Genomic DNA, 26,344 nt, shown 5'->3' with positions numbered 1-26,344 from the left:
CTGCTCCCGCCCGAAGGAGGTGGGAAGAAGAAGGCACGAAGTCTGCCCAGGCGGGCTGTCAACTCTGCCTCCCCCGCCGCTGCCGGCCCCGGCCCCGCTTCCCCTCGTCCCGCCCCGCGCCTTCCTCGGGGGCAGGGCAGGGCCGGACGGGCGCTGTCCCCGTGCCGGGTGCTGAAGGGGCGGCGCCGCACGGCACCTGCCGCTGTTCGGCGCGGAGCTGCACCGCCGGCGGCCGGCCATGTCCGCGCTGCTCTGCTTCGGTAAGTGCGCGGGCGGCGGGGGGATGCGGCGCCGCCAGGAGGCCCCTTCCACTGGCGAGACGCTAGGGTGAGCAGACACCTGGAGAGGGCTCGTACCGGTGTATGATATCCAGGCCCTGTGGCTTGGACTTCTTCAACGTGGTCTGCTAAAGAGTCAGAGGTAAGGCAGAGGAGCACCGCCAGCACTGATGAGAAGTTGAGGCTGGTGAGGACATCTGCAAACGGGATGTTTTTTGTAAATAAACAGGCGCTAATAGGATAGTGTTCAGTGCTGGCAGTGCTATGTGGGTAATTATTGACATTTCCTCTTGAGTGTGAATGGATAAAAATAGGACAATCAACAAAGCTGGTAGAAAAAGAATTGGTAGAAATGAGTATGAGACAAGTTTTCTTTTTATTTCTTCTGTCCTCTTTTTCCCACTCTGTACATTTTGTATACATGCTGCTCCTCTCATTATTGTCTCACTACTCTAAACTTCTAGTCCACTGTTAAAAACATTCTATAGGGAGTTCTGCCCAGGATTTTTTTAGAATAAAGCTGCCTTTTTCACATTTGTAATCCCTGATAACAACTTCTGTTTGTTTTTCTCCTTTGGAGCTTGCCATCTTTCTACTTTTGCTGCTAGATAAGAAGGCACAGCTCAAGAAACTTGAGTTGCTTGTTCATTATTATCTAGCAGAGAATCATTCTTTAGTTTTGAAAGAAAGACTGTAATACCCCTGTGCCTTAGCTCCTAATCTGGACAATGAAGGTTCCTTCCTCTTTAGACATCAAGTTCTTAATAAAAAGAAAAAGAAAAAAAAAAAAAAGAAAAAAGAAACAAAAACAACCCAAAGCAAAGCAAAACAAACAAACAAACAAAAAACCAAAAAACAAACAAACAAAAAACCCCACATCCTTACACTTGTACAAAAAGAGATAACTGTAGAAGTCTAAATTTAAGTGCCTTTGTGTCAAACTATATAACTCTAAAAGTTTTAGCTCAAAATATCATTTAGATGCCCTGAACTTTCCTAATAGCAAACCAGTTTTGAGTAGTCCAAACACTAAATAAATAAAGAGAGTGATTAAAATAATAGCTATCAGTTCATGCAATTGTGCTTAAACTGGAGTGTATTGAATTCTAAAATCATAGACCAGTCTGCTTTGTGTCAACTTGACACTGTATGCCCTCTGTGTGTTGCTGAAGACATAGAAGATTGCAGTGTATCATTAGATCTGGAGAAGCCCTTATTTTTAAGACTGAATTAGCCTCAGTCACAAATTAGGCTACAGATTATTTTGCAAAAGCATCTCTTCCATTTTGCAGACACAGTTTCCAGTTGGGTTCAAAATACATGCACTCTGAAATAAGCCTAACAAAGGAGCTGCTAATGAGCTGTTTAATGAATCCCCAGTTTAACCATTCATTTTTAGCTACAGGTATTGAAAAGCTTTCTTAACAGGAGTACTCTTAACAGTCTTTGGTACTGCAGATCCTAGCCGAAGATGTATATTTCCCATTGTATCAGTACCTAAAGCATATTTAAATGATCACCCAGCAAAGCATCCTTTCTTAAAATGTTCCTGCTACATAATTTTTCACTGCCTTAGGTATACAAGTCATTTTCGCCTGTACAGCATTACACCATATAGCTACATTTTCTGTCTGAAATCTAAGTAAACAGTGAGTAACTTCACATTTAGAAATAATTATTTGTAAACAATCCCAGGAATTGCATTTTTTGATAATGAGCCAAAACTTATTCCTTTGGGTGAGCCAGTTTGCCATTTTTCAGTGTTGACTGCAGAAGTTGCTTCTATCAGTCTTCTAGGCTGATTAAGAGAAGCAGCCTACATGAGTGTTCCAGGCTTAAAATGATTGATCTCACAACCAGCTCAGCATAGATCTGAGAAATGGGAGGATTATAGACAAGTGGAAAAGGATAAGCACCAACTTCACTCTCTTATAATGACCACATGTGGCCTCTTCTGTGTCTCTGCAGCACACTAAATGCTATTGCACCTGTTAGATATAAAGTATTAAATGTTACAGCATCCTTATCAGAGTGTCTCCACGAAGTGATCCCTATCATTATATCAAGCTAAACATCATTTACAGAAGGGATGGCATCACCTCTAAATAGTAGGAGCTCTTTGAGATTATTAAGAGCTATATTTGGTTTTTTGTTTCTCAAACGCATCATTTGAAACACTTAATTTATCTGAATAATGTCCTGACAAGCACAAAGAGAATAGATAATCTCTCCTACAGTTCATATTTAAGGATTAAAAGAGAGATGGAAACTCCTCAAATTCCACATGAATTTGACTGAATATCATAAAAAATGACATTGCCCAGAGAGTTGTAGCATTCTTCAATAACCAAAGAAAACTCTCAACAAATGTTCGACAGCTAGTCTGATAAAACCTTAAATAAGTGTATGAAACTTAATTTTACATCAAATATACATGGTTACAAATTAGAGATTGTGTTACCATGGAAATGTTGATGAAAGAACTAACCCCCAACTGGTTTGCCTTCTTGTAGCAAAGCAATCTTATTTTCTACAGATAAGTCAGAGATGGTGCTGACTTAAAATTCTTTACCTTGAAAATTTTCTATCAGTCTTTCCTAAGTTTTAGAACTTTCTAATGCAATGAACACTGCCTTTAGGTTCAGTGCACTCAGGGAAATAGATAAAGAGATAAATGTGGGGATAGCTTTCAAGATGATGATTTGCAAAATAAAATCAAAGAGATTGAATAAAAATCTATTATCTAACACTTGTAGAGCTGTCAGATCTCTTTTGTATCTTCTATTCATAGGAATTCCTGTGTACCCTGCAGTTTCATTAAATTGCAATCAAATAAAGTGATACATCCTCTGAATGTCATATTCAGTCTTCCTTTCTGCACTTTATTGTGGCTCTCAGAACTCCAGTTACTTCTATATATCTGTACACAGATGTCATATGTAGCTATGGCTAATGTCACAATACTGGGATAAAAGCAATATGAAATGAGACACACTGCAACTTCGAAAATTTTGGAGTTTTCAGCTGTAAAACTGAGGAAAACCTTTGTTCTAATAAAAAGTAAATTACTGGATCATTTTAATCTATAAATAAAATACAGTAAATTGTATTGTTATAATCTAAGTGCTAGTGAGAAAAGACAATACTTGTTGTGTTAAGTAGTTGTTATATTCTGTTTTACAGTGCTGCTCATGTACTTCACAAGTCTAACTACTGCCCAGACTACTGATTGCCCACGCTTCAGTAAACAATGTATGAATGGTGCAAATGGGTGTGAGAGTGTCTGGACTATTGTTGAAGATGTCTGCAATATTTCAGGTAATTCCTTATGGTATATACTTTGTCATTTTGAAGGGCTGAGTTGTTGCACTTCCGTAGTGTGCCGTAATATTGCTGTGGTAGAAGACTGAAATCAGTGAGATTCCAAAGAGCAAATGGTAGCAGCAGACAGTTGATATCTGAAATCCTTGACTGTAGCTGATACTATCTATTGCTACTAACAGTGATGATGTCCCTTAAATAAGGTAGTAAATGTAATTTCCAGAATATAAGCAGTGTCAGAGTCCAAGCCAACTCAGCAAATCTGAATTCAGGGGAAATTACTCTCCTGTGGGATTATGATAAACGTTTTCCAGCATGTAACTAGAATAAGATTTCAGCTTTTCTCTCTGTAATTCAGAGTTGATTTCATACCATAACCATAACCAAAGCAATGGAATAGTCTGTTAGAGTAATTTTTAATATTGTATTATAGTAAGAAGCAAATTAAATAAAGCATTCCTCAAAGAAAGTTGTTATATGGGAAGGTATATTGTCTATTTTCAGTGAATAGTACCTATATGTCTGAGTGATTCACTTCCAGGGAGTGATAGTACACTAAATTGCAGGTTATGAATGTGACTAATCCTCCTTGAACTGTTAAACAGATTCCTACATAAAAGAAAGCAGAAAATCAGTCTCTCTCTCTCTTTACTGCAATTCCAGTGTTAGGTGCATCATTTCCATCATTTCCTAGTGAAATATGATTGCATTCTAAGTGGGAGAAGACCAGGTATATGTCTGATCTAAAACTCATCTTAATCTCAGTTGTAGAAAATGTTGCTTTCTCCATAGACCTATTATCTTCTTGAACAAACCATGTAAAAGTCCTTAGGTATCAGTCACCACCTCTTCCTTTTTTGTAATCTAAATTTTTATGTAAAGGTTTAAAGAGCTCACCATTAACTATTCACTTACGAGATGATGTGAATACAGAAGGGAGAAAAAAGAGTGGCAAAACAGCACAGCAGTGTCATTAAGATGAGCTAGTAATGTTTCTTCTGTGTACTGGTAAACGTCAAGAGCCTTGATCCACCAAAAGCTACATCTGTACACAAAAATAAAATGGCCCAGGGACTGTTTTCTGGCCCTGGATTCAACTGTTATGGGACAGCATGGACCCATACAGCTAAATTTAGTGCTGACTGTAAAAAAATGCCTCTCATGAGTGATTCTAGATCATAGAATCATAGAACCACCAAGGTTGGAAAAGACCTCCAAGATTATCTAGCCCAATCATTCCCTTACCACCAATATTTCCTGACTAAACCACATCCCTTAGTTTCATGGATTCATAGAATGAATCAGAGAATCATAGAATGGCCTGGGTTGAAAAGGACCATAATGGTCATCTAGTTTCAACCCCCTACTGTGTGCAGGGTTGCCAATCACTGTATTAGGCTGCCCAGAGCCACATCCAGCCTGGCCTTGAATGCCTCCAGGGATGGGGTGTCCACAACCTCCTTGGGCAACCTGTTCCAGTGCATCACCACTCTCCATGTCAAAAACTTCCTCCTAAAGGAGCACCTCCAGGGATAGTAACTTAGCCACTCCCTGGGCAGCCCATTCCAGTGAGAAGAAAGTTTTCTTAACATCCAACCTGAATCTCCCCTGGCACAACATGAAGCCATTCCCTCTCGTCCTATCGCTGTTCATGTGGGAGAAGAGGCTGACCCCCACCTTGCCACAACCTCCTTTCAGATAGTTGTAAAGAGCTGTAAGGTCTCCCCTGTGCCAGTTCTTTCAGCTCCCTGTAAGACTTATGTTCAAGACCTCACAGCTTCGTTGCCCTTATGCTATGCTGTTCATGCTATCTTCACCATGTAGCTGACTCAATCCATAACAGGTACCATACTAAAATGCAGCAGTCTAGACACAGACACTTGCCATTAGCCTAGTCCGTGCCTTGGTCTTATTCATAAATTCAGCCAAAAGGATTTAGATATTTAACTGCCATTTCTAGTAACTTAATTCTATAAGGTAGGTTCTCGATTTCTGGGAATCACCGAAGTTCTTATATGGACACAGCTTGAACAAAATCAGCCACCTCCTGATGCCGTGATCTGTTCAGAGCTTCAACTGAAGCAGAGTTCATGAAGTGAATGTCCCTCTGTTTGTTGTGACTTCAGAGTCCAGCCTCATGTTTGGACTGTGTGGCACACCAGGCAGAAGAAGACACTGACTTCACACCTGTAGTGTGAGCCACTTGAATGCTCCTGCTGTCTGATTTGTTGCAGAGATTTGCACCCAGGTGTCCCATGTCACAGGCAGTATTTAATATAATTAGAACAGCAGATCATCTGTGAATTCCTTCTTAGTGTGTCCTGTTCCAGATACACATCTGCCTTGTACAGAATGACCAAGTACTTTTAAGAACAGACAGAGTAAATGAAAAATACATGATATCCTAATGGCTACAACAGTCCCCAGAGGAACTGGGTTTCAGCTCGTGCTCTGTTGAGTTTTTAAATATTTTATGAGCAGTTTCAAAAATTGGTATTTGAAGAAAAGTATTGGAATATGCTGTACTTTCAGGATCAAGAGCTAAAGATGAACTGTCTAGACCCAAACGTCTTCCACAAATTAAAGACAAATTTGCATCTTTCATGTCATTCACAAAGGCATTAGCGCCCAAGCTACTTGACATAAAGGTCAGGATTTGCACTGTAGCTTTCATCACAGCCAGGTGAGCTGAACCAGCATGATTAGTTCTCTGGAATCCCCTTTAGATTTGTAGCATGTTCCCATGTTATGCTATTTCCCTCACTTATTCTCCTGTGTATTTATTCACTGACATTAATGGCATATTACTGTGCCAGAGAACCCTTCTGAAAATAAACTTTTCCTGTGATGGCTTGTTTGGTTTTGCATTTGTAGATTTCCTTATGATAATAGCTTTTGGCAAGAACTCTTTGGTGTTACAGAACACTCAAATTATGTCTAGGACAAATTATTCTAAATGTGTTTAGTATGAGCCATGACCTCAGAGGGTGTGAACCCAAAGTCAGACACTGATGGTACCTCTAAGAGAACCCACTGGAACAGCAACAGAAAACTTAAACAACAGCATTATTAATGAGAACATTATACTACCTGTCAAGAGTACTCCATCTGTGCAAGAGAAAAAACAGGTGAGCTGTGTGAGTGGAAAGAGTCCCTTCAATGTTGAGCACAAACATGTTAGTTGGAGACAATAGGCAATGGGGTAAATATTGCTTTTACTAGGTTCTTTATGAAAACCTAACTAGAAATGATAATCATGGTCCTGTTCTGTGTTACAAGTTCAGTAATTCAGTCACTCAGGAGATAACCTCCAAGTTAAATGCATGCATTATTATGACCTTCATTTATTGCTCTCCAGAGCAGGACTGGGGACACTCAACCTAAGTCCTTTCTCAGTCACACTGTCCATCACTGCTTCTCTACTACAAAAGCTTTTTCAGAATCTCAGCTTATAGACTTTTGAGACAAACCCCTCTTCTAATTTCTTTTCTATGTCCTGACATTGTGAAAAAAGGGATCAAAACATCTATGAGATGGAAAAGACTAAAATATTCGTTTTTCATTCTGAAAATTTAGAATCCAAAATTTTTGTTTTGAAAATATCAAAAACATTTCAGCATTGCAGAATGAAGATTTTTCAGGTTGGTTTTTGTTGTGATTTTTTTTCTTCTTTTTATTTCACTGAAAATAATAATAAAAAAAAATTCTGAGCATACTTTTTTAATGAGTTTACTTTTCTTAGAATAACAGAATCACAGGCTGGAAAGGTTCTCTGCAGATCTAGAGGAAGACTTTTGGTCAAGTAGTGTTGGTTATAAGATGTCTTCCAGGAGTGTGTCCAGTTGGATTTTTAGTATCTCCAAATATGGACTTCCACAATCTTCCTGGGCAACCTCTTCTTCTGTTGACCATCCCCACAGTAAAAAAAAGTTTTGTCCTGATAGTTAAGTGGAATTTCTTGCATTTCTGTTTGTGCCTTTTGTTCTGTCACTGGATTGGGCCTGTCTGATTCATCTTCCTCTCATCAGGTATTTATATGCATGAATATGTGTGTAATCAGTACACCCCTGAGCTTTGCATCCTTCCAGCTAAACAATCCCATCTCTCTCAGACTCTCTTCGTGAGGCTCCATTCCCTTTGCAATTCGTGGCACTTTGCAGGACACACTTGAGTATGCCCATGTCCCTCCTATATTCAGGAGACCAGTATGGGGGACACGGTACTTCAGATGTGGTTCACCAGTGCTAGAGGGGAAAAACCCCATGCTTTCCTTCTGATGCAATTACCACTGAGATGACTGAAGAGCTGACTGTGTAAGAAGAGAGATTATCACCCTGGAACTGTAAGCTTCTTTTCTGTCACACTTCTATCTGTGCTCACATGTACGTAAATTATGTACATATAAATCAATCAGATAATGAAGAATGATTGCCAAGCATTAGGTCAGAGAATATATATTTTTTTGTAAATGCCTTGGTAGCATTTGTATAAGCTAAAATTTATTACCTAGAACTAATGAATGATAAAGCGAAATAATTGAAAACCAGCAATAAAATATTTTCTGCTGTTCATCACAGCTGAATCAACAGAGTGTACAAACAGACCAGTGCTGATAATAGGTTATTTCTACACAGCTTTCAAGAGGCCAGGCAAGGGGTAAATCTGATATGCTTCCTGATTCTGTTGCTGCTCTTTGTAAGTTCATAGCCCCATAACCTACATCCTAGCCCCTGCTGCTGTAATTCAGCAGTGTGTTTGTAGGGCACAATGATGGAAGTGTGGCTGGTGCCATCAACTTGTATGAGCCAAGTGAGGCTGGGAAGCCTGCATGAAATATACTGGGATTTGAGTTTCTTTTCTTCTTATCCCTTCCCAACTCCATCTTGGAAGTGTCTGTAAGCCCATCAGGAAAACAGTCAAAATTAACCACATCTTACACAAGCTAATCGTTGCTGTTCTTTATTTACAACTGAAATTTGTCGTCCATGAATTTACTGAGACAAGAGATGAAGCAGAAGTAGAGGATGGGAACTGTAATCTGTGACAGACTACAACATCCCCCTGGAGCAGTGCAGTTTGGGGATCTTCATGGATCCCCAAACCCTCCTTAGTCAGTGATGGTAAATGGAGAAAGTACAGTGCAGGCACCATTTGAAAAAGGATTCAGGAGTGGTAAGATGGGGATGTACACTATTGGTGAAGTTAATTCTCATTCCTTCGGGCACTCCTTCCTCTTGCAGGCCTTCATCTCAGCTGCTTTCTGCTGCCATTCATGTCAGCAACCCGTAAATGACATTAAAGCTGTAATCACATTACAGTTGTCAGCAGCCATGGTGACAGAAGGCACCGCTCACCTGAAAAGCAGCAAGGCAGCAAGGCAGGCACCAGTGCTAATAACAGGGCACAGACAGGAGCCGTAAGCAGTTTGTAGGTTAAAACGGATCTTCATGCTGCCCCATGACCAGTCTGAATCTTGTGAGCCCCATATATGTATGTCTTACCCTACATATGGCACAATAACTCATATTCATGAAGCAAAGAGAGGGGAATCTGCTGGTCTAGGGAGCTGCATGCCTGCTTTCACAAGGCAGAACATGGCTTTCACATTATAAAGCTTTTTAAAAATGGTGATAAATTTTTTCCTGTATAACTTTCTTAACCAACTTGAAACTTTCTTAACCAACTTGAAACTTTCTCAAGCAATAATGAACGCACTTGTAAAACAATTTAGACCATAAAGCAGAGGGCTAACTGATTTATTTTATCTCATGTTGCTGAGTGGCCTCAGCTTCCATCTATGTTCCTCCTCTACTCCCCTCCCCTGCAGGTATTTCCATCACCAACTTCCAGCACAGTGATGTGTGCTGGCTTACCTCACTGTGAACACGGTCCCTTAAATGAACTCCTCTTTAAGCCAAAAGTGCACTAATTCTGTTCAATTCCCGTCAAAAGTAATCATTTTAACATTTTATGTAACTTGAAAGAGCGAGCAGGAACAGACATTCTGGCAGCAGGTCAAGCCGAATACAAGAAGGAAATATTGTGCCTACATCTTTATTACATCGTTCTGAATATTATTTAAAATTTGTAAATTATGTCAGGTTTTCAAGGAAAATGAGGTTCGAGCCATCTTCCTGTGGCAAAACATATTATTTTTGTGCTTCAATTGAATTGTTTTATGTAACCATATCCCTTAAGCGTTCATAAGCATTAACAGCATTATAATTTTAACTGTGAGTTCCAGGTAATAGATGCGAGGCAGAAGATGCTATTGGCTGTAATAGAATCATCCAGGCTCTGGCTGACAAATATCCAGAATTTAAGAACTGTGTCTGCACTACAGATGGTCCCTGCAGCATCACAACTATACTCGGGAATCGATGCAGTGGTGACAAAGGTAGTAGTTAAATGGGAAGTTTTAATTGTGAAGGAGAAAATTAAAATATAACTCTGTGACGCCCATTTTAACTAGATTCAAGTTTATTTGTGCATTTCTCAAACCTTATAATTTACCCCCCTCAATTTAGTTACGTTTTGTCTTTTCTGTGATATTAACACTCCAGCATGCACATGAAAGCAATGCTCTAAAATAAATAAAATTAATAGAAGGCATGTGAGGAACTCAAATGGTCTTGCAAACCCATCCTCCATGCAATGGGAAGCAAGAGTGAAAACACTGGGTGTGCTGAGGTCTTCTCATTGCCTTGGATCTGTGTTACTCACGTCAAGCCCTTGTGAATGGGAGTGAGAGAGAGTGGCTTGCCCCAGTGTGCTGGTGAGTCACTTTGCATCTTCATTGCATTTACTTGGTATGACACTGTGACTGCCTTCACAATTAGCTGTACAATAAAGCTGTACTTAATACATAGAAAGCTTCCTCTTTAGAATTCCATTGTAAACAAGGGTCCCAGCTCCTTCTAATTTATTTTACACTGTTCTGAGAACTAGAAAATATGTTTCTACAACAGCGAAATACTTGGTGCATGTCAGACTGGCAGCTCCTCACCCAATTTAATGATAGTAAATCTGACACGAGAGCAGTAAAATCAGCTGGAGAACAAGAGTCTGGAAAGTAAGCCCTGAGGTTGATTCCCTGCTCTGATTCATCTGATCCATCACTCCCTGCTGACATCAATGAGTGTTTATCACACACACTAGTAGGATATATATCTTTATTCCAGAGGAAATAATAACATCCTGACCTGAAACATGAAGAGTGGGTAGCTAAAACCTGCTGTTCATGTCATTGGACCACTTGATTTTGCTTTTAGCAAAAGAATTATCTTTTTTTTTTTTCAGAGAGAGGGAGGGGGAGAGGGACTCTCCTCTCCTCTCCTCTCCTCTCCTCTCCTCTCCTCTCCTCTCCTCTCCTCTCCTCTCCTCTCCTCTCCTCTCCTCTCCTCTCCTCTCCTCTCCTCTCCTCTCCTCTCCTCTCCTCTCCTCTCCTCTCCTCTCCTCTCCTCTCCTCATTAAAATGATAATCCACCATATGCCCAATCTGTAGATGGCTAAAATTATTTGACATTAATCCCTTTATATTGTAATTGCAGTGAGTGGCATTTGGCAACTGAATTGCAGAACTAGACTATACATTATACAGATACCAGCAATGAAAAAGATATACTATTCTGCAAGAATCTGAAATTATTATGTATATATATACAGTTGAATCTAGTCATGTCACAACTAGGACCATTTCATCCACTTTTCTGAAATTTGTTGCGAGCTGATGTTGCAACTTCTATTCAATGTCTTTTTTTTTCCTGTTTGCACAGAGAGCATGGAAATTTCATCAAGATCAAATGCTGAGTTGAGTTTTAGGCAGCACAGAAAGCCCCAAAGCCAAAGACACCCTGATGAATCAGAGAAGGATTGCACCACTGCTAAAAGATTCTGTCAAGAGGATCTGTACTGCTCTTCAGTGTATAGGAGCTTCCAGCAAGCGTGCCGGGCAGAGGCAGCAAAATGTAGAATGGGCAGCCAGGAATGTTTGTCAGCATGGAAAGAACTGAGGAAAACAGTGATGGGAGAGTGCAAGTGCTCAGAGCCACTACAAAGGAGATGCCTTAGAATATGGAAGGGAATATTTAGCAACCCTTGTTTGCAATACTTTCAAGGGAACCAAGATTCAGTAGCTAGTGAAAATGGCGATGAACATGATGATGATGGTGATGATCATGATAAAAATCAGGACACTGACACAGGTTGGTGCTATTCCAGAAGTCAGAACCCTTTCATACATGCGTGCATCTGTGGAAAAAACAAATTCTTAAACCATTGCAGTTTACCATTGGAAACAGGATAGTTTTGAGAGGCTTATTTAGATGCAAATGAATAATCTAAAAGCAAAACAAAAGCTTGAGTGAAAACACTATTTTTCTTCAATTGGTTAATTTGGTCACTCCTGACCCTAATCAGTCTCTTTTAGCACTAGACTATAGCCAAAAAAAAAAAAAGAGAAGTTTCATTTTACATTTTTCAAAAGTTTCCTTTTGCGTTTTTCAAAAGTAAAAATAAGAATTTTCTGCCTCCATTGACTTCATACTACAACAAGCCTTCTGAGTTTTAAAAATTGTGTATACAAATGAATATGTTAAAGCCACAGGCCTTATTTGTTCACAATAACCCTGATTTTATTCTGAGCTGAGCATCTCTACAAACTCTTTCTTTTCACAGGATGTATAATTATGTATCAACAGCTATTGTGAAAATGTGCTTTCACCCCAAAGTCTATAAATACATGTAACAGGGCTGCTAGAGTTTGTTAAAAGCTGACAATTCCTGACTGATCACTGAGTCGATCTATTTTATTCTTGTTTATTTTTACCAGTACTATTTCAGCAAAACAGACAATGCTTTAAACTAAAAACTAAGCATGATTTATCACCTCTGCTCATATGTATATCCATGTCTTTCTGTTTTAGACAATATTAGTATGGAAACAAAGCTACAATGGAGTTTATCATCTCTCTCCAAGCAAGGTATGAATTTATTTCTGGATCCTAGTAACTCATTTTACCTCTGTTCTCAAATAATGTGCATTGTATCTCCAGATTAAAATGAATAGTTTTCATTCAGATTACTGAAGAGCAAGGAGTCAGTAGAACCCTGAATATTTTATTTAAACAACTGGATAGATGAGAATCCAAAAATGATAGGTAACAGTCCTATTTCTGTTATATTTATCGAGGCAAAACTTATCCCATAACCCTTTTGGAGTTAGAAATAGATATATAGTTTTGGAAGGCTTATAGCATAGCCTACAATTACCTGAACTAGATTTAAAAATGTCATACTGGAGATGTCAGCATTTTTAAGCATCCATTAGTCAGCAGTTCCTGGAAGTTATTGAATACTTCAAAGAAATTTCTGTCTTGCCATTTCTCATTTCTTCTTCCTCACTTATCTGGTAGGGCAAGAAGTTTCAAGGGGGTTGCATGTGAGAGGCAAGCAGTGCAAGAGTAGAATATGAGGACAACAAAATGAGCTTAGAAGAGACAGTGTTGGAAGAGCTGGCTCAGAGCTTTGGGAAGACTGACTTGTTTTTAATGGGAATAATGCAGGCAGGTTGACTACCAATCATCACTTGAGTAAGATTTTCTTGTAGTTTCATTTTAAAAATCGTTATTCTTTTTAGCATACACAGCAAACAGATCCTGTTTGGATGTGAACATGGACTGTGTTGAAGATGAAGTATGTAACAAACAGTTGTCCCTGTACCTTAAGGTCTGTTCAGTAAATAAGAAGTGCAACATGGAAGAATGCCAAGTGGCCATGAGGTTCTTCTATCACAACATGCCTTTTGAAGTTGCCCAAATGATGACATTTTGTGATTGCGTCCAGCCTGATGAATCCTGCCACAGTGCCAAAGAACTTCTTCATGGCAAGCCCTGTGCAATTACTTCAGCTCCACTCCCATCATGTCTAAGTGTAATTCACATGTGTGAGGAAGATGAATTCTGCAGGTAACTAGAAGAATGATTACTTTTCCTAATCTCGCCTAGTTGTGTGCCTGTGAATTATTTGATCAAATAATTTTTGTATTTCTCATCTATAGCAAAATGATTTTTGGCATTGTATCTATTCTATATCATCTCTTGTGTTTGGCATTTCAAAAAGTCATACTTTATGGATACAAGCAGCAAAGAATTACTGCCTTTAATCTTTGATCTTTACATCTTAGTTATCAGTTTTAGAACACATTTTTCACACACCACCTTCCCACCAGGTGCTTTTCACATCTTTCACTTACTCTTGCATGATAACTATAGGCATCTAGAGACCCTTTTCACACAAACTCAGATAGAAATAGAAGGGATCTTTAAATCATCATGTGTAAGAACTGCACTGAATATTTAAAATACTTAGAGGAATCAGATGTGAGCAGAGAACATTTTACTAGGCTACATATAGCACATTAATAGGTTTGATTAGGATAATTTACCCAATTACCTAGTCAAAAAAGTTAGGTTATCTATCCCTTGGCACAGACAGCAATTCTTTGAAGTCTAGTCTGAGAAGAGTCTACAAAGCAGCAGGTGCCATTTGGACATCTATCAGAGATGTCTGCATTGAAACTGATAATTCAATAAGTAATCCCACAAGCAAACCACAAACATTCATTTTCAGACAGGTTTTGGATCATCAGTGGCCTTTTCTTCTGCCTGTTTCATGACTCTTAACACCATTTTGGCTGGACAAACTATTCTGTATGTAATTTTCATTACCACTTCCTTCAGATAATACCTGCCAGTCTGCTCCTTTGCCCCCTAGCAGTTTACACAAATTATGCAGCAGACTGGGAGAAGTTTGTTTGGTTAAAGTAATTGCCTCTTCCACCTTAGCATCTACCCTTCAGATCCAACTGCTGTGTGACTAACTTGGCCCTTTGTAAAACTTTCATATTATTCTTTTATTCTCAGATAAACATGAAAAAAAGCTGCCCTGAAACAAAGCACAGACAACCAAAGTTATGAAGAGAAACAGTTTTCAGATTTTGTTTTATTTTAGAAAATATGCAACAGGATTAGCCCATACTCTTTCTTCTATGTAATTGACACCATTTGGGGATGGACAATTGGCTCACATTGGTTTTCAGTGTAGTCACTGGTTCTCTTGTGGATTACACCTCAATTTCACCTCAAAGCTCTGCATAATTTTACTCTCAGTAAACAATGCAGGAGACCAAGAGACACTTTCAGTTCAGTGCAGGCTACTCAGATTGACGTCAGTGGGAAATGCCCTTTTTTATGTCAGGAAGAACTGGGCTACAAATGTAAGTCTGTGCATGTGCATGTGTACACATGCAATACCATAATGGAGACTTGCTGAATTACCCATTATTTTGGGAGCATTAATGTTTCCTGGCACTGACAATAAGTGGACATAATTAGCAAAATTAGTCTGTGAATTATGGCTAGCCGTATCTATAAATCTGAAGATGAACAAAAATAATTCCATTAGCACAGAGGTGGCATCTGCTTTGAAACCTTTGCTGGTGTAATAAAAATATTTACAATAAGGTGCAAGCACATTTTTCTACGTGACTTGCTTGTAACAATTACACAATAGCAGTAGTAAATTAACAGCCTAATGTTATGATTAATGAAAGAATATTTTAAGATACTACAGTACACTACATAACAACATTTTACCTTTCTTGTCTGCTAAGATTCAATGTAAGTGATAAACTGGTTTCCAGCCAATATCTACAGATTACTTAATTAATCTTTAGTAAGTCTTCTCTTTGGTCATACCAAAAGCACTAAATATTAATTTTATTCTACTCTAAGAGCAAATAAGCTAAAATAATTTAAATCCATAGAGTTGGGAAACAATTCTTCACGTAACCTCTCTTCACTGTCAATTAATTTTTAAGGTCAAGTATCTGCAATGAAATTCTTTCTCCATATCCTTGGTCATTTTGTATTTTGTTAGCATTCTATCTGGGTTGGCTTTTAGCACTGTATGCAGATTATTTTATTTCAATTAAATTCAATATTCATTTTTCTTATCGTGCTGCCCAACAAGTTCATCCCCTAGAAAGGTGCCTCTTCTGTTTTCATGGTGGTGACTGGTCTTATTCCTCCACCTGAGGATTTGGGACTGCTGGCATTCATAGTGATTTCTGCTGGACCCTTGGAAAGACTACACAGATGCTGATTTGGGGTACAGCTGATTGTTTCAAAAAACTTTTTGATTAATGGTGTTATTTCAAGTTACAATTTTGCAGTTTCACTGAGATGAACAAGGTGCAAATCAGAGCAGAATTTATGCCAGCTATCACTGAATATTTTGATTTTTAAAGCTTACATGGCACTTCAAGAATACACTCTTTTTATGATCATCTTTTTTTGTGAAATCATAGTTTCAAAACCATCATTGTACACTTATATTTTTCTGTCAGGAAAAAATACAAAGCTTTTTGGGACAAATGTTGGAGACACGTGACCAAAGAATGCTATGACGATGAAGCTTGTCTTGAAACTTTAATTAAAGACGACATGCCCTGTTCTGCAAACGCTGATTGCAAAGCAGCCTACATCAACAACTGGGGCACAATGCTACGTGTGGAGTGCACCTGTCAGAATTCACCACCGGCAGAACAGTCGCTGTGCAAGCTCTTCCATCACATGCTTCACAGCACGTCCTGCTTCAGTCAGTTACGTGAGTAACAGATGATACTTTAAAGAATAATTAATTTAAAATCTTAAATTAAAATGCTAACCTGCAGCAAATCTTAACCATATCTCTTCTATAATACCATGGATTTCATCAAGGTTTATATCTGTAGGTTTTTAAGCCAAATTGAAACACAGATTATATGTCCAAGTTGTTTTCTCTGGTTGTGGGCAATATTTTATACTAGCAATACATTGGCTACAAGTCTCACTATATTAATTTTCTGGCTGAAATAATGATAAATGAGCGATTTTGGGGGTGCGAAATATTATGCAGATTAGAAAAGTTTCAGAGTCTTTCTGTCATTGACTTAATGTTGTACTTTGGCACAGCATTAGAACAATCAATATGGTACATACTGGTACATAGAACACAATATACATTATATTTTTATGTTTTTCTTTCTTTCCTTTTCTCCTTGGAGTCTAAATATTAGCCTAGCTAAAACTTTAAGTTGGCTAACACAATTTAGGAAATGATTTAGTAAATGTTGACCTTACAAATGATTGGTATCTAGACACAGTTTAACTGTGTTGTGAAGCTTCATAAAAAGAATTAATGATCTGCTACCTTCACGTTGTTACTTAACAGTAATGAGAAAGAATAGAAAACTAAACTGACAGTTCTCTAGCTTTAACTTCTGAGCACAGATCTTGTTTGTGTTAGAAACTGGGACACAAAAGGCAATGCAATAAATTCTGCCTTTTTCAGGAGAGGAATTCATTTGTTTTTCTTTCTATACAGTGGCACAGAATGATGCAAGCCAGTATGTGCTAAATATAAAACTCCTTGCTAAGACCTTCTTTAGGACTCAGTCATTAGTGCAACGAATGGCAACATGAAAGAGAATATCAGTGTATTCATATGGGTCAGGAAAGTGCTTTTGAAGCAAATCCTCTGTTTGTTTGTCTTCACTTACTGTGCTGTGGGTTAGGTCCCAGAATGGCTCAGGAGAAGATGAACTGGATTCCTACAGCCTAAAACTGAAGCTGAATGTTCACCTATTACATCAGCTCCTGGCCATGCCATCTGTGGACCAGACCTATGACCTGACTACCCTCTCCACAAATACACATAATGTGTCACTTATATCTATTACACAAACTTGCTAATGCATCTATATGTAATTACATATTCACGTGGTAGCCTAGGAGAAGGAATTACTTCCAAAGATTTCAGAGAAAAGGAATGCTTATGTCATAGTTCCACCAAGTGACTTTTAAAAACAAATTAGCTGCATACATGCATTCCATTGAATGATTTAGCTAATTTTTGACTTCTAGCCATCCCCCAAAACTGCTACTGATAACAGTATAATTTTTTCCTGTCCTTCAAAATACACCTGAAAACTAAAGTAACTGAGGAAACACTGTGCTTAAGCTTAGACAATCAGGACAATCAGACAATTCAGCCTGAGAAAAGTTTAAAATTGCAGCACCAGCTCCTCTGACAAAGTAATACTGTAACACTGTTGTATTTGAGACTGTGTTGGCAGTGAGTTTCCTCAAGAACATTATTTACTTGTTTGTTTGCTCCATGACTGCATCTAATGATCCAAACTAACTCTCTTAGTTTCTCTTTACATAGCAAGAAAAAAGATGATTAACATATTAGAATAATCAAATAATTGCTCATCAGGTTTTGCCATTCACTGAAGCAGTCTCAGGATAAAAGTATTTTTGTGATGGGAATTTCCCTAACCTAATTGGGATTAAAGAACAGAAACTTGCTTGTTCCTGGGGTGCAATGAAGTTCCTGCTAGTCAGTCGAAAACTGGGGATCCAAAGCCCTTGGCTAAGTAAAGGATTGGTACTACTGCTGCCTTTCTAAGTTCTGAGGCTCTTATCAAAACACAATAATATTTGTTTACATTATTATTTAAAAATAATAATTCAAGTTGATACATGTTTTCATTCTTTAGGTCAAATTTCAGTTAGGAAAGGGTTTCATTGGCTGAATACAGAAATACCAGGAGAAAAGCTTTCCAGAACACAACTGCATTCGTCTTCAATTAATGGTAAGTTTGAGCAAATCACTTCACGATTTTAATAGAAGCACTATTGAAATTTCCCTTATGTTACAGAGAAGACTAAAGATTAACTCCCTTGGGTGGTTTCAGGAAAGTGAACTTTACCTGTTCTACTCTCATTCAACATTATGTGGAAAAATCTTTCTACTTGCTTTCCTTATCTTATACAACCACAAAGTAAAGATAATAAGGCTGCACCAATTACTCTGATAAGTGGTTTTGAAATAGATAGATCATAATCACTATATTATAACTGTGCACAATTAAGCTATTAAGCCCACCATAGCCTGACTCTCTATACAGTCATTACAAATCAGGAGAATCATAGAATCACAGAATATCCTAAGTTGGAAAGGACTCATAAGGATCATCAAGTCCAACTCATAAAGAATCAATAGTAGTCATAATATGTAAAATAAATGATTAGCTTTGATGCCACACCTGCTTCCCTCCTAACTTTCTTGACTTTTTGTGCCATACTAGTTACAGTGAAATTAGGAAGAAGCAGTAGTTGATCTGAGAAGGGTGCTGCGTTACACTCCATCAGCTATTATTTTCTCATGCAACAGCAGGGCCTGCAATTGTGATCGTGATATGTCATGGGTTGAAAAGCAGTCCGATCTGCTTTTCTTTCTATGCATTTACAGTAAACAATTAAGTGACATAAAAGATACTGATTTAATAATTTTTTTCATAGCTGAAATAATATTAATTTTATATTTCCTTTTCAGGGATCCAATTACAGAGTAAGAATACTAAAAAGCTCAATGCACAAATACTGTCTCTAATGAGAAACATTTGCTCTACCTTGCATAGGGCAGATTGCAGTACTCTACGTATTACTCCAAATTAGTTCCTTTTTTACAAGAAATGTTCACACTGAACACCTTTAACAATGAAAAAATAATTCATGCTCCACGTAGAGTACAAAATAAAGGATATTCCATCATGTCCACCCTTCAGCTTTTGCTGAAGTGTCCAACCTGGGAATTATAAATATAAACTGTTAGTAACAGTATTCTTGAGTCCAATGTCATGAATAATTGAGCATTCCACTGTCGTTTTAGCATAAAAACTCCTTGCTGTATCCTGGAAGCGTTGGCTTCTTTTTGCCAACTACAGGGGGAGCCTGAATCTCTGGCTGGCTGGAACTAGACTTCAGTGGTTAAATAATGAATGTTGTAATGGAAGAAATCCTGCTATAAGTGAGAAAAAGTAAAATGTGAGCTATTTCACCCCAGTGACCAGTTCTAACTGCAGACCCCTTCATTGGGTAGAATGCAATATGTATTTCCCTCAAAGAATTAGATAAATGTTTGCAAAAAGCAGGCTGCGCCCAGTTAATTCTGGTCCCACTGAAATCTGAACACTTTCCAAAAACCCATCCTTGAACTCTAACAGGATTTTGGATGGCCTTAGAAAAATAAAAAGAATGCTGACCAGCCTGAAAGATAAAATAAAATATTTCTCCTATTGGAGCTGTCATGTGCACTAGCTGGGAACTCTCTAAGCTATATATGTCTCATAGGAAGCCAGGTCAAGGAGAAGAATCTGATTTCAGGATATCTACCTGATGATAAAAACCATATTGCAAATTATTCCATAAATCCCACTGCCAAAAATCTATCCCTGCACCCTGGATGTATACACTAGTAAATGTGTATTACTTTGGCTGCAAAGGGAGTTATCATCTTTACAAAGTATTTATCTTTATTGAAATCAAATCCCAAGAAGAATCCCATGGTGTAGATGCAAAATGGTTAAGTTGTCAAATATGTTCTTTTGAGTGTCTGAAGATATTTAAGAATATTTGCTGAACTCAAATGCTGGAGATAACACTTGCCTATGTGTTGTCCATACCTCAAAATCTCAGAAGAGTTCTTAACTTGCATAAAATACAAAGATCTTTCACAAATTCAAATTAATGTCTGTTTGCAGATGAGCAAGCCAAGAAAGAAACTCAGTCTTTCTTTAACTGTCCCTTAATTCTTTATCTCAAAAAAGTTACTGCTCAAAAAACAGTTCAAAAAAACCTTTCCTGTTTTACACAGTAGTACTGTCCATCCTTGGATAATTGGATAATTTTTAATAAGAGGAGTGCTTCATAATAAATAATAAATATAGGTATATATACCAACATATGTACAAATGAATATGTCCCTCTTCGTTGGGAATTATGCAGATTTGGGTACAAGCAAAGATGCTTTGCTGTGAATGCAGTAGTCAGATATCTTGGGTCCAAAGTAGTTCAAATACACAACTCCATAATCAAGAGCTAACTTCTTGCTGTGGACAAATTGACCCTTGGTGACCGTACAAATGCACTGCAATAAAATTCTACTTATTCCATCTCTTACTGAGAAAAGGAGAATAGTATGTATAAAACGCTGCTGCGGAGAAGCTGCTACATAATGTAATGGTAACATTTTACAGCCTGGCATGGCGTGTATCAATGACCTTAGCCTCCTAAATTAGGATGTGATGTTTGAAAATGGGATTAGATATCTAAAGTACTTTGGCAACCATTGGCCCAGGTGGCATAAGAGTGATGATAGAGGTCACCCTTGCTACTGTGAAAGGGCTCTGTTGAGCTCAGTGAGATCTGCCACACAAGAAATTGGCTTGTGTCAGGAATACTGAACCACAAGATATCTCGAAAAGAAGGTGTAAAAGATGAAGTCCTCTGACTTTTGCCCTTTGGTTTGCCATGAAAAAACAGGACTGTTTAAAATTCTTAACAGGATTTTCACTTAGTCATATATCCAGGAGGATATATGACAACCTGTGGGTTGATTGGTCCCAGTTAAAACAGTGTGATGTAGGCAGAGGCCTGATCATTTTCAAAGTTAATGAGACTTTTCCTGCAAGCTTAAATGGGACCAGAATCTTATGTCATAGTACAAAAAGCAAGTGACAAACTAAACAAAAGCTCTCCAAACATCAAAAAATGCTGTTACTAACCATGTAGTTACCCACTTTCAGTCTGGTTTTGACTTCATCCTATGCAAATCAACTCCATGATTTTGCAGATTCAAATAATTTAAAAGATTGCTTCCTACACCTTAATTTGAAAAATGAATCATGCATGAAGATAAGTATTCACTTTCATCAGTGCAGAGCTTTGGAGCTCGAGCATTTTTTTAATGGAAGAAAAAGTTATGAATACACAACTCTTCTCTGGTTCTTGTGAGATACCGTAAAATTGGGCATGACCCAAGACTCTTGGAACTAATCTTATTTTCCTCCTAAATTGTAGAGTTATCAGATATTTTCTACCAAGTAGTTTTGCTGTGCTGAGAATCTAGTTAAACATGTAATTGGCAGGATTTATCTATAATTATACTGGATGCTCTGAGAACTGAGATTAGTTCCTCTCCAGCAACTTTAATTTGTAAGGTATGAAACACTGTCAATCTCATTGTTTTATAAATGTAGAAGAAAGCCTGCAATGTCTGCAGTTAGACAAGAAACCTTAGAGCACCAGCCGGAGTTAATTTATCTAGTGAATATTCACAGTTCTCTCACTACATGTACATGTAGATTTACACAGGAGACTGATCCCACTAATTGTTTCAGCTGATGAGCTCATAGCTGTCCTATTGCAAACTTTGTCACTGCAGTGTCTGTATTTCTATATAGGAAGTTCCTACTAGCACTACAGCTGTAGCGTTCCTGAGGATGTAGCCCATGCAAGGAAGGGCAAGATATTTGTCCCAAAGCCGTGACAGACTTGTCATAGACTTGTCCTTAAGCTGCTCTACCAAATTCTCATGAGCATGAGACAGCTTCATAAGGTGGTACAGTTCAGTACCTCACACCACAGCAATGGGAACATCTCTCCTTTTGTGCCCTTTCAGTCTTCACAAGGCACACAGATACTTGCATCCCTTTCTCCATCCAGCCAGATAATTCAGACAAGATCTCTTCTTCTGCACCTTAGTCAGCTGAAGAGAAGCATTAAAGCAGACAGCTATCTATTAGAATCCAATCATGATCTGATCTATGTACACTGCATTTTTTATTTGCTATCCTGAGTAGGAAAATATTTGAACTTTTAATCATGTTTTTAATCATTGTGATGTCTGCTATCCAGTGAAATGTGATCAGGAGCACAGCATGAGAGCTAAGACCCATAACTATAAATGGGCTTAATTTCAGTCAGTGTTTTTGATGTTTGTTTAGGTACTGATTTTAAGCCTTAAATCATTGCTAAGATATTCAGACGAGAAAAATGGAATCACACAGAACATCATGTCATAAAGGAATTTACATGTGTATTCTGGTAGTTTTCATGGATGGGATTTGGGATGAACAGAGCCAAAATTTCCTATCTATATTTTCTAACTCCCCTAGCAGTATTTCACATTTTGAGAACTGGATGGAGACAGATTAATAGTGAAAATTAACATAAAACATTCCTTGCATTTTTAGACAAGCAGGATGCCTATCAAGAAACAGACACCCTACAACATTTTTAAGGGAAGATAAATAGGCACATTCAAGTATTTAGAAAACAATATATAAAATAAAAATATAAAATGAAGAATTATCACTTCAGCCACAAAACTATGCCCTCTCCCAGCTTTACAAATTCCCACGCTTCTCAGAAGGCAGAAGAAAATAAATGGCTTTTAGCATGATCTCATCATGAACATCTTGCAACAGGCAAGTAGAAGGGTCTCATTTTTATTCCTGTGGCTCTTGATTTGGGTCCTTTTGTTGTTGAACCTCTGCGCATCTTGATGGCACGTTCTGGCACGTTGTGTTTCCTTCTGAGCCATATATTTTCCCTTTGGAATATTTGATCAAAAGTGATACATTCACTCCACCAGGAAAAACAAGTTTCTCCTCTTTTGGAAAAGAACAGTTGAAACAATTCCCAGTTTTTCAACAGTCAGAATTTTTAGCACATAAGCTGCCTAAGTGACTTCTTGGTGAGAAGTCTAAGAGAAAGAGGAAACTCCATGGGCATGGTGCCCAGAAACACAATGTTAGATCCCATTTTACTTTAATTCGATTCTAGACTGAGTATTGCTTCACACTGCAATTATGGTAATATGTGAAAAAGAAAAAGAGGCCAGGCAGATATTTAAGAGCCAGATCTCCTCCAACACACCGAATAAAACTGACATCTTAAAATCAACAGGGAAAATACTCCAAAACACAAATCAGAGTAACAAGCTGTTGCAGTTTCCCCGGGGTAGAGTAAAAGGTAGTGCTACACACGTGAAGTGCTATTGGAGCTGGTGTTTACTACAAGTCTGAAAATGATTTTGCACCAGCTGGTGAAGCAGGAGTAACTCCCACCATTGGCATACCATCTCCTTTTAATTACTGGCATCAGAACTGATTGCTAATTTAGCGTGCAAATGTATATGTTCCAATTCAGATCACAAACCTGATTCTTGTCACTGAAGAATGTTTCTTGTCTGCTTTCTGGTTTTGGCTTATAGGTGAAACAGTCTACATTATTGCCTATTCCTCCTGCATAGTTCTCATCCTAGGAATAGTCCTGTTGACTCTCCTAAAGATCAGGTAATTTGATAGGAGTATTAATCTTTGGTTCTAGGAAATTGGAAAAGCAGAAAATAAAATGTTTTGATTTAGCTAAGAGTTGGCACTGTGACTGTCTTTAAAAACAGTCCAGCATATCCCAGCGATGGAAAGAACTGACATTGCGGGTGTCAGTGGGAAGATGTGAAATATGATGCATATCTACAATGCCCTCCATTCATACAGAGATCTCAGGCTTTAGGAGGTTTCATTTCCTGTCCCATGGCAGGGGAAGGTGAAATCTGAATTCAAAAATTCTGCAAGGCTACCTTCCTAGCCCCGCAGAAGGCAGAGGAAGTGCAGAAAGGAAATGAGAATATTCAGCATTATAACATATTTAGAAACAGAACTGTGAATGCTGCTATTGTAGTTAATATTCTTGCCAAATACCATTTTTGCTGATAGGATTCTGTAAACATTCCCACACACAGTATGAAATGCTGCCCATATGCCAGTGCTTGGTAAGAAAACAGAAATGTGCATTCACTTAATCAAATGAACATGGCCTTTTCTTAAATGATACATTTTCTTGGACCAAATTAAATGGCCAGATTTCAAGAATTACACTGTCAGATGATAGGTAACAGAACATGATGTAGCAGGAGCTATATATAGTGGGGGGGATACTGAGTCGAATTTCATTATTAAATTCAGAGGCAGATCAAAGAGGAATCGTGCAGAAAAATGCAAAAGGCAATTCAAGGATATATGGGCACAGAGGCCTTTAGGTTTGCAGTTACAGGAATATCAGCATATAAATAAAACTCAGATTTAAAGAATACAGGGGATGGAAGAAAGAACAGCACATTAATAATGGTGAAGGGAATTACTTTATACCACAAAGTTCATCATGAAAAGAGGGGAATTTTGCCACTGATTTCAATTAAGCCAAAGTTCAAACCAAAAGCCGTATAGTTTATAGTTAAATACATGCACATTCTTTGTTTTCAGAGCCTGCAGAACAAAACACCAGTCAAGAAGTCCATCGCCAGAGCATTCTTCTGAAACATTTATGGTCCATTATAAAAGTCACAGATGAATTACTTTGTTGCTTATGCTTTTTAAGGCTACTCTTGAAAGCCAGCCTGTTGTACATATGCGGTAATAAAATATATAATAGAAAACTTACTATAAATTACGGAATTTTGTAGTTGTGCATACAGAAGATTTTTCTATTTATTAACACATTAAAACTTTCACAAGCTTAAAAAAAAAACAAACATATTTTTGCGTAGATTCATAGATACGTCCTGAGCTATGCATTTGCTATATCCTCAGACTCATGTGACTGATATTAATGCTGTATCAGCACAAGTCTGGCTTTACAATGTGTCTTGTGGGGCAAACTATGAGAGCCACTCTACAGATGTGAATTTATCAGACAGAAAGGAAAAAAATCCACTCGGAAATATTTCAGAGCAGTTAGAAAGCATATATGTGGGGATTTAGTACTCCAGGTTCCCTCCATGTACCCAATGGGCTATCCATGAGGCAGCACACATGGGAAGGTGGCCTGCAGTTTGATTGTGAACCACTCAGTGGGGTAGAGGAAGATCAGGATTACAACCTCTGTCAGTGTGAAGAGGAATTAAGCTGGGTGCCTGGGTGGATGTTTTGACCAGTATGTTGTTGTTGAAACTGGTTATTCCTTTCCTTCCAAGACGCTTCAAAAAGACATGAAAGAACTTTGCCAGTCTGAAAACAACAATTTTAGAAAACATTCTATGGTCTGAATTCCCAGTGGCAAAAACCATTTGATGGGGGATGAAGTGAAATGCCTGTTTCTTGAGAGATCAGATACAACCTCTCCATCCCTGTTTCATATTCATTGTCTCTAGGCTACACTCAAAGTGCCTAATTCTCCCTGTGCACTGTACTGGGAGTCATGGTCCCTAACACACCATTCTGGATCCCACTTTGTGGTGATGAGTTCTGGATTTCTCCTTGTAGCTGAATTATTTACTGGATTAAGCTTCTGTTTATTAGAAATTGGTTGTCTTTGTTGTGTTTTTCTAACAATCAGGTTCTGATCAGCACAAAGTAACAGACTGGCATTTCTTGTTTTGCTATCTCCACAAGCAGCATATGTCTTGCCTTTTCATGATAACATCCAACAAATTTTCTAAATAGCTTATACTAAGATGTTAGGAACTCTTCATATGTGTGCTTAGACACACAAACTCTCACACACAGGAGTATGTAAAATGCATTTGAAACTGGAATAAGCATACCGGTTATTCTGAAAGACTGCAAGATCTTGAGTGGATACTGTATATGTACTGTATATGTGGAATTTTATGAGCTCTTTTCATTAGAACTAACTTTAATGCTTAAAAGAAAATAAATCTCCTCCATTACAATATGTAACATGCACCTGTATCACGATTCCTTTGATTTATATTTCATAGTGGCACTATATTCTGTCAGTTGTATGTAAGCATTAACTATTAAATAAAGGAATCTCTGCTGTGATAATCTGTAT

General features: G+C 38.1%; 1 protein-coding gene across 2 annotated transcripts; it reads left to right on the top strand.

Moving 5' to 3' along the window:
• The first annotated feature begins 238 nt into the window (after positions 1 to 238).
• On the top strand, positions 239 to 25,013 carry GFRAL (GDNF family receptor alpha like). 2 transcript variants are annotated; one of them, XM_085218516.1, is made up of 10 exons: positions 239 to 260; positions 3,462 to 3,596; positions 9,838 to 9,996; positions 11,375 to 11,803; positions 12,524 to 12,580; positions 13,237 to 13,564; positions 16,006 to 16,265; positions 18,202 to 18,297; positions 23,763 to 23,844; positions 24,814 to 24,901. In XM_085218516.1, the coding sequence occupies exons 1-10, from the start codon at positions 239 to 241 to the stop codon at positions 24,899 to 24,901; spliced, it is 1,656 nt and encodes a 551-aa protein (XP_085074642.1). The 2 variants fall into 2 exon arrangements, with proteins under 2 accessions (XP_085074642.1, XP_085074641.1); XM_085218515.1 differs by lacking the exon at positions 23,763 to 23,844 and having other exon boundaries at positions 24,814 to 25,013.
• The last annotated feature ends 1,331 nt before the right edge of the window (positions 25,014 to 26,344 follow it).

This window comes from Meleagris gallopavo, chromosome 2 (genome assembly GCF_905368555.1).
Source record: "Meleagris gallopavo chromosome 2, MGAL_WU_HG_1.1, whole genome shotgun sequence".
Lineage (NCBI taxonomy): Eukaryota > Metazoa > Chordata > Aves > Galliformes > Phasianidae > Meleagris > Meleagris gallopavo.
This window is presented reverse-complemented; position numbering and strand designations above follow the sequence as displayed.